The sequence below is a fragment of the Pantherophis guttatus genome, chromosome 4 (genome assembly GCF_059756535.1).
Source record: "Pantherophis guttatus breed Tessera chromosome 4, ASM5975653v1, whole genome shotgun sequence".
In the NCBI taxonomy this organism is placed as follows: domain Eukaryota; kingdom Metazoa; phylum Chordata; class Lepidosauria; order Squamata; family Colubridae; genus Pantherophis; species Pantherophis guttatus.
Window position 1 is genome coordinate 13340408 of NC_142066.1, and position 8599 is coordinate 13349006.

General features: G+C 43.0%; 1 protein-coding gene across 1 annotated transcript; it reads left to right on the forward strand.

Annotated features, from left to right (window-relative positions):
* Nucleotides 1–7394: 7394 nt before the first annotated feature.
* LOC117658801 (olfactory receptor 10G6-like) lies at nucleotides 7395–8367 on the forward strand. The gene has a single exon (XM_034406900.3). The coding sequence runs from the start codon at nucleotides 7395–7397 to the stop codon at nucleotides 8319–8321; it is 927 nt and encodes a 308-aa protein (XP_034262791.2). The 3' UTR covers nucleotides 8322–8367.
* Nucleotides 8368–8599: the final 232 nt, after the last annotated feature.

The following is an 8599-nucleotide window of genomic DNA, read 5'->3' on the forward strand; positions in this document are numbered from 1 at the left end:
TCTCAATCAGATGTAGACTAAAATACATTCACTTTGGAATAAAATTTACTCTTCTATTATTCTTTTATTGTTTAAAAGGGAACTGTAACAGAGGATATTGTTAATTTTGGAAATATTATACACCATTCCTTTTCAGTAAAAGCTGCAGAAATATTGAAACAGCATTATCTTTGTTTGATAGTTTTGTAGATTATGCCAATATTTTCCTGAGATTCCAAAATATGTTCAAACACTGCCTATTCGCATTGTGTTCTGATTGTGTCATGCTGAGGTCTCTGTTCATCTAACTTCCTAAGCTTTTGGAGAGAAAATGTACTAAGATGACTTCCTGATCATCTTCATTTAAGGAACAGAGTCCTTCTGAACCAATGGGATGGCCCACATCTTTATTGACTTGTTGATTCTGGCTTTTGACTCATCCAAACTGCATGGATTCACCGTCAATCTTATTTGGTCCTGATTTCTAAGTTGCATCCTAGAGGTGGCGCAGTGGTTAGAATCAGAGGTGGTATTCAGCAGGTTCTGACCAGTTCTGGAGAACCGGTAGCGGAAATTTTGAGTAATTTGGAGAACCGGTAAAACCACCTTGGACTGGCCTTGCCCCCATCTATTCTCTGCCTCCCGAGTCCCAGCTGATCGGGAGGAAATTGGGATTTTGCAGTAACCTTCCCCTGAAGCGGAGTGGGAATGGAGATTTTACAGTATCCTTCCCCTGCCATGCCCAACAAATCACACCCACCAAGCCATGCCATGCCTACCAAGCCATGCCCACAGAACTGGTAGTAAAAAAATTTGAATCCCATCACTGGTTAGAATACGGTATTGCAGGCTAACTCTGTTCACAGTCTAGAGTTCGATCCAGTGGTGGGATTCAACTCATTCACACCGGTTCAGGCAAACCGGTTGTTAAATTACCCCCGCCCCCTCCATGCTATCAAAGTGGATCCTGGGAGCTGCAATGGAGAAACAAGTAATGGAGCGGCCGGCGTGAGAAAAGGAGAAGGCTGCTTTCCCTCTTTCTTCTCCCTGCTCTTCCTCCTTCCCTCGTGCTGGCCACTCCATTTCCCATTTCTCCACTGCAGTGCAGCAGCCAGGATCCAGTTTGATAGCGGGAGGGGTACTTTAACAACCGGTTTGCCCAGGGTCAGGTTGGCCATTGCAAGAGGCTCATCTGACATGTGTGTTGGAGCTGGAGGATGGGGACGGGTTGTTGTGGCTCCATCATCTGAGCCTGTGTCATTGGCAGGAGAGGACTCCGAGAGTGAAGGAGAGGAGTTGGCAAGGCCTCCCTCTCCAGGACCCTCCTCTCTGGCAATGCCTTCGGTGTCCGCCGAAGGGCAAGAGATAGGGCCGGGGCCAAGCACATCCACACATGGACAGTAATGAGGGTAATGAGTCTTGGCTGGATCCACACCAGCGTCGCAGAGATAAGCACGCACAACAGAAGAAAAGGCATGCCCGAGATTAGGCTGAGTCACTGGACCACACCCCACAGGATATAAAAGGGAGCGTGGTGGCCAGTCAAACCTTGTGACGAACAAAGCTGAAAGCTTCCACGCCATTCTGCATTGCTGGACTTTTGGCTATAGACTTTGCTGGATTATCTCTGGACTTGATTGACTCCGTAATTATTGAGCTGTTTCTTTTGATGTATCAGAAGTGAGGAGAAGTTATCTCTCCTCTTTGTAAATAATAAACTCTTGGCAGGCAGCTACTAGGTTGTTGCCAAGTTCCGTTATCATAAGGAAAAGGATTTTGCCGGCTGGTTTGGTCTTTAACTCTTGAACATCTGTTGGTATGTGTGTGTGTGGTTGGGGACAGAACATGGGTCACATCTCCCATGACAGCCAACCTGACCCCGAGAGAACCGGTTGTTAAATTATTTGAATCCCACCACTGGTTCAATCCTGATGGGCTCAAGGTTGACTCAGCCTTCCATCCTTCCGAGGTCGATAAAATGAGGATCCAGATTATTGGGGGGCAATGTGTTGACTCTGTAAACCGGTTAGAGAGGGCTGTAAAGCATTATGAAGTAGTATAATACCTATTGCTATTAATATGGATCATTTCAGTATCTTATACCTTGTATAACCAGTGGTGGGTTGCTACCGGTTCATCCCGGATCAGGCAAACTGGTAGCGGTGGGAGGCTCCACCCACCTGCCTGGACATCTCTGCGCATGCGCAGAAGCATTGTGCACGCCCGCACCTGCCCATGAGCAAACTGGTAGCGAACAAAATTGAAAAACACTACTGCGTATAACCTTGGCATTTAAATTACATTCCCTGATCTATGATAGTTTAGATGGAGGAATAGATACACACTCATATAATATTGTGATTTTTTTTCCCCTAATGAAAGTATATTGGATATTTTTCCAACAACTCCAGTATAGTCACCCTCGTGGTTGTTTCAAAAGAATTGGCTTCATGTCGGCTGCAGATAATTTGTAATGTCTGAGAACATAAACATTCTTTTTATTAAGAAAATGGAAATCCAAGTCGTATCATTGTCGTCGAGTTTAAGTTAGAAGCATTTGTTTCTAACAAAGTAAATAAAATAAAAGCGCTAACATTAAGAACTCCAAGGCTTTATATTGGTTCCTTTCACTCATGACAGAAAAGAATAGAATAACAGCGTTGGAAGGGACCTTGGAGGTCTTCTAGTCCAATCCCCTGCTTAGGCAGGAAACCCTACACCACTTCAGACAAATGGGTATCCAACATCTTCTTAAAAACTTCCAGTGTTGGAGCATTCACAACTTCTGGAGGTAAGTTGTTCCACTGATTAATTGTTCTCACTGTTAGGAAATTTCATCTTAGTTCTAAATTGCTTCTTTCATTGATGAGACACTGTTTTTTATATATATAACCCAGCATTGGAAATAAGAATATGTAGAACATTAATGAGGTGTAGGATATTTGTAGAAAATCAAAGGGAAGCATTGAGTATATATTCTGGAAGGAATTTCCAGAATGCTAGAAGGATCAAAGAAATAAAAGCAATCAGTTTTGGGAAGAATTGGGAAGCTCTTGACCTGATAATAGAATAGCAGAGATGGAAGGGACTTTGGAGGTCTTCAAGTCCAACCCCCTGCTCAGGAAGGAAACCCTATATCATTTCAGACAAACGGCTGTCCAATCTCTTTTTAAGAACTTCCAGTGTTGGAGCATCCACAACTTCTGGAGGCAAGTTGTTCCACTGGTTAATTGTTCTGGCAAAAAACTTTACCTTAGTTCTAGGTTGGTTCTCTCCTTGATTAGTTTCCATCTATTGCTTCTTGTTCTGCTTTCAGGGGCCATTGCACATGCACATGACAGAAACCTGAAAGTTAAGGTGCCGGCGCATGCATGCACACCGTAACACTGCTCTTCCAGGTTTCGGAGGTTCCCACGTGTGCGAAGATCATCTGACAGACGCACGTGTGTGCACAGGAATGCAGAAGAGGAGCTAGTGAGGCCACGCGTCCCACACGGGATGGCTCTGCATGCCGCTTCCGGCATGTGTTCTATAGGTTCGCCGACACGTCACTAGGGTATGAACGGATTTCCAGAAAAATTGCAGACTAGAGAAACCATTTGCACCACTCAGGTGACCCTGAGGACACAGATAAACCTCCAGGTGGCCTAAACGACTCTCTAAAAGGATGCAAACGACCAGCTAAAATCCTTCCATTCCCACCATCCAGTCAGAGCTGAAGAATCTTCTTGGATGAGAAGCGAAACATCTTCAAAAGAAAAAAAAACAAGAAAGTCCAGTTGCCTCTTGAAAAAGCACCTTTGTGACAACCAGGACCTGGATGACTGAGAATCTCCCTAGACCGTTAATTTGAATTTTATGTTTATGTTATCATGGCTTTGTAAATCATCCAGAGTCACTCTGGATTGTTAAATGGAAAGCATATAAATTTAATTTATTTTTTTTATTATTTTATTTTGAATTTGTATACCGCCCTTCTCCCTGAGGACTCAGGGCGGTGAACAGCCAAGTAAAAACATCAAGTACAAATATTAAAATACAGTTAAAATATACATATATAAATTTGGCCCCATTAATTAAAAACAATAAACAAAACACTTAAAAACACTTAAAAAATTAGGCCAGCCCGGCTTGCTGGAAAAGGAAGGTTTTAAGGGCACGGCGGAAGGCACTGAGGTCTTGGATTCTCCTTATCTCTGGAGGCAATTGATTCCAGAGGGTAGGTGACCCCACAGAGAAGGCCCTCCCCCTGGGGGTCACCAGCCTGCACTGTTTGGCTGATGGCACCCCGAGGAGGCCCTCTCTGTGGGAGCGCACGGGTCAATGGGAGATCGTCGGTGGCAGCAGGCGGTCTCAAAGATAGCTAGGCCCTATGCCATGGAGCACTTTAAAGGTGATAACCAACACCTTGAAGCGCACCCGGAAGACCACTGGGAGCCAGTGCAGCTCGCGCAGGAGTGGTGTTACATGGGAGCGCCAGGCTGCTCCCGTCACTACCCGCGCTGCTGCGTTCTGGACCAGTTGGAGCCTCCGAGTGCTCCTCAAGGGGAGCCCCATGTAGAGAGCATTGCAGTAGTCAAGGCGAGAGGTGACGAGGGCGTAAGTGACTGTGCACAGGGAATCCCGATCAAGAAAGGGCCGCAATTGGCGGATCAGGCGAACCTGACAAAAGGTCCCCCTGGTTACAGCCGTCAGATGTTCCTCCAAGGACAGCTGCCTATCCAGGAGGACTCCCAGATAAGTAAATAATCTCAGGACTGAGGTATCTTTGATTCTTGTTTCTTGCCTAATCCATCACATTGATTATTCTGAGACCAAACATTGGGTGCAACCAACCGTTTTGTAATTGTTCCTCGGTGGTTTTCTGATAACGTTAATTGCCTTTCCTCTAAATAAACATTTAAATTTAAACACCCAGAGGAATTTTGAAGGAAGCAATAACGGTGTACATTCAAGAAAAGAAGACTGAGAAGATGTGGGAGTTACAGAAGCTCCATAAGTCTAAAGAGATAAAGGTCAAGAACTGCAGAACTGAAAGAAATCATCGTTGCTGGACCTCCATTCTTCTGTCTCAAGTTCTCAAAAGCGATAGCAATTTTCTTTCATTCTTTATTCTGTAAAGATGATACCATGCTAATGACAATACGGTCTTCTAAGGAAGCATCTAAACATGCCATCTGGGGGAAAAGGCTACATGATAATGTAAGTGAGAAGAACCTAAGATGCTTGAGAAGTTCTCGGTGTAGTCCTAGACTCAGCCAGTTTATACTTCACAAGTCTCTCTTTCTTTCACACTAAGGTATTGTCTTCCATAGCAAATTAAAACTGGTCTCGCTCTGAAAAGAAACCTTGGGACTGAGCATTCATCTCAAATTCAAATCTCAGTGAAAGCAATTTAGTCTTCATTGCCCTCACAGAAATCATTGATAGATCTACTATCAGAGAAATCTTCTAAGAACCTTCTACACACATAAGGAAAGTTTATGCTGGTGACTTCTTCTTGCTTAAGTGACCCATCAATATCTTCCAATCTTCTTCCAAGCAACAGAATGAGAAATTGTATAACAAGCTTATAGGATTTTTTTGGTGCTGCATAATTAAACTTTCTTCAGTAGATCAACCCAGTTTTCTCTCTAGGAGGAAATCTAAAACCTGGAATCTTCTCTGCATACTCGATCTGGGTGAAATCTATTTGGGACAATTTAAATTATTTTGCTGTCATGAATCTACTTCTGAACAGAACCAAACTAATGCAACGGAAAGTTAGTGAGTATGCTTTGACTAATATTATCCTATAAAGCATTTAAATATTTCCAAAATCCTTTGACATGTGTTTTGCAATTTTTCCAGGGAATATCATTAAAGCCAGCTGCCATTGCTCCTGCAGAAAAAATGTATCGGTGTGCATTATCCAGATACACAGGAAATTGGATTGTATAATTTCTTCTTCAATGTATTTATGATTTTTGCAGGAATTTTTCTAAAAGTCTTGTACGGTAAACCTCTAATAAAAGGGATTAATAGGAGGAAGCAGAGGTGAAATCCAGCAGGTTCTGGAGAACCGATATCGGAAATTTTGAGAAGTTCAGAGAACCGGCAAATACCACCTCTGGCTAGCTCCAGAGTGGGGAGGGAATGGAGATTTTGCAATATCCTTCCCCCAGGAGTGGAGAGGGAATGGGGATTTTGCAGTATCCTTCCCCTGGAGTGGGGTGGGAATGGAGATTTTGCAGTATTCTTCCCCCTGCCACGCCCACCAAGCCACGCTCACAGAACCGGTAGTAAAAAATAATTGGATTTCACCACTGGGAGGAAGCCATGTCAATTCATGCTACATGTCTGTTAAACAGGATTTTATGGGCTCCAACACACAATTGCATATTAGAAAACCGTCTTTACTGAATAACATTCCTCCTTCATGACTGTGACTGTGACTGTGACTGAGCTTTCATGACTGTGAAAGCTAGCAATGGGGATGTCATGTCTCTATAAGTGTCAATCACATAAGATATGTTTTTTATCTGGCTGTACACCACCCTGAGTCCCTCGGGAGAAGGTGCGGCATATAAATTCTAAATAAATAAATAAATAAATGAATGTATGAATGAATGAATGAATGAATGAATGAATGAATAAATAAATAAATAAATAAATAAATAAATAAATAAATAAGATAGAAAACTGCTCTTTGAGTGAAACACGAATGAATGTAATGAATTAATGTTCCATTTTATAAGTACTTACAGGTCTTAGAGAAAGCACAGAAATTGAGAATCTATTTGCACGCCTCATGGTATTAAAACAAGACATTGATAAATTGAGTTTCAAAAGTGATTTCTTTCCAAAAGCGACTGAATATGTATATCCTTATTGTGTTGGGTTGGATTCGTATCTCATATGTGAAATGTAGATATTAAAAAGAGTCCTCTCTTTCTTAAGGTTCCCCCACACATGGGTGCTAGTCATTCCCAACTCTAGGGGGCGGTGCTCATCTCCGTTTCTAAGCCAAAGAGCCAGTGCTGTCCGAAGACGTCTCCATGGTCCTGTGGCCAGCATGACTCAACGCCAAAGACGCACGGAACGCTGTTACCTTCCCATCAAAGGTGGTCCCTGTTTTTCTACTGGCATTTTTTACATCCTTTCGAACTGCTAGGTTGGCAGAAGCTGGGACAAGTAACAGGACCTCACCCAGTTATGGGGTGCTAGGGATTCGAACCGCTGAACTGCTGACCTTCTGATCGACAAGCTCAGAGTCTTAGTCACTGAGCCACCGCACCCCTCCTCTCTTTCTTAGCCAGATACTATTTCTTTCCGAAACAACATTGAATAAGTGCCTCAGACTTCAATATACCTGATTATATCATAGAATATCTCCCCTGCTCCACAGTTTAGGTGATTAAAAGAAAAGATACTATATGGAGTGCCCAAATCAAACAGCTCCAAATGAATTTATTCTTTCTGGGTTTCCATACCCACAAGGGCTCAAGCTGCCCTTACTTCTCTTCTTCTCGGTCATGTTTATCCTGACTCTTTCTGGAAATTCCCTCATCATTGGGGTGGTGATCTCTAACCTTCAGTTGCATAAGCCCATGTATTGGTTCCTTTGCCATCTCTCCATCTTAGACATGGCCTTCTCCTCCGTGGTGGTCCCCAAAGTCATTGCGGGATTTATTCCTGGAGGAAAAGTCATTTCCTTCATAGGGTGTGTCGCTCAACTCTACTTTTTTCATTTCCTGGGGTGTGCAGAGAGTCTTCTCTACACCTTGATGGCTTATGACCGCTTCCTGGCCATTTGCAAACCACTCCACTATGGCAACATCATGAATTGGAAAGTATGCCTCCTCCTTTGTTTGGGTACCGTAATTGGAGGCAGCCTTAATTCTACGTTTCAGAGTTTTCTTACCTTCCACTTGCCTTATGGACACAGACACTACATTGACTATGTCTTCTGTGACATTCCTGCCATGCTGAAGTTGGCTTGCGTTGATACAAAACTCAATGAGTTGATGAGCTTCATTGACATTGGCCTGGTAGCCATGACCTGCTTTCTGCTTATCTTAGCATCCTACGTCTACATCATCCTGGCTATTTTGAAGATTAGTAGTAGCGAAGGACGGAACAAAGCTTTCTCAACTTGTACTGCCCATCTTATTGTCGTGGGCATCTATTACCTGCCTGTGATATATCATTATCTGAGACCAGCTTCTCAGGGCTCCCTGGATGGTGCGGTGAGCGTGTTTTACACTACAGTAACGCCTTTTTTGAATCCACTGATATACACACTTAGGAACAAGGAGATGAAGACAGCACTGGTGAAATTGTGGAGAGGAAATTCCGAGTAGCAGGCAGGAAGTAAACAAGCTCGTTTTTACTTCATTTTTCGATTACCCGAAATCACCCGAATAGGGAAAACTGAACACAACCTCGTAGAAATGCAGTAGTACTCAATGCCTTTTTATGTGTCTTCCTCAGAGGTTGTGTCAATCAAAAATTTGGGGTTGATATTGTGTTCCAGGGTAAGTTTGCTCTTTTGATATTAAAGATATTAAACGATTCCAATTCCAGCAGGGTTTTTTTCCATGTACATCGCGTAAATTACTATTTCTCCATTGAAACTGAA

Bases quoted from the DNA above. Each gene is read 5' to 3' on its own strand.
- LOC117658801 (XM_034406900.3), top strand. From the start codon at position 7,395: ATGGAGTGCCCAAATCAAACAGCTCCAAATGAATTTATTCTTTCTGGG.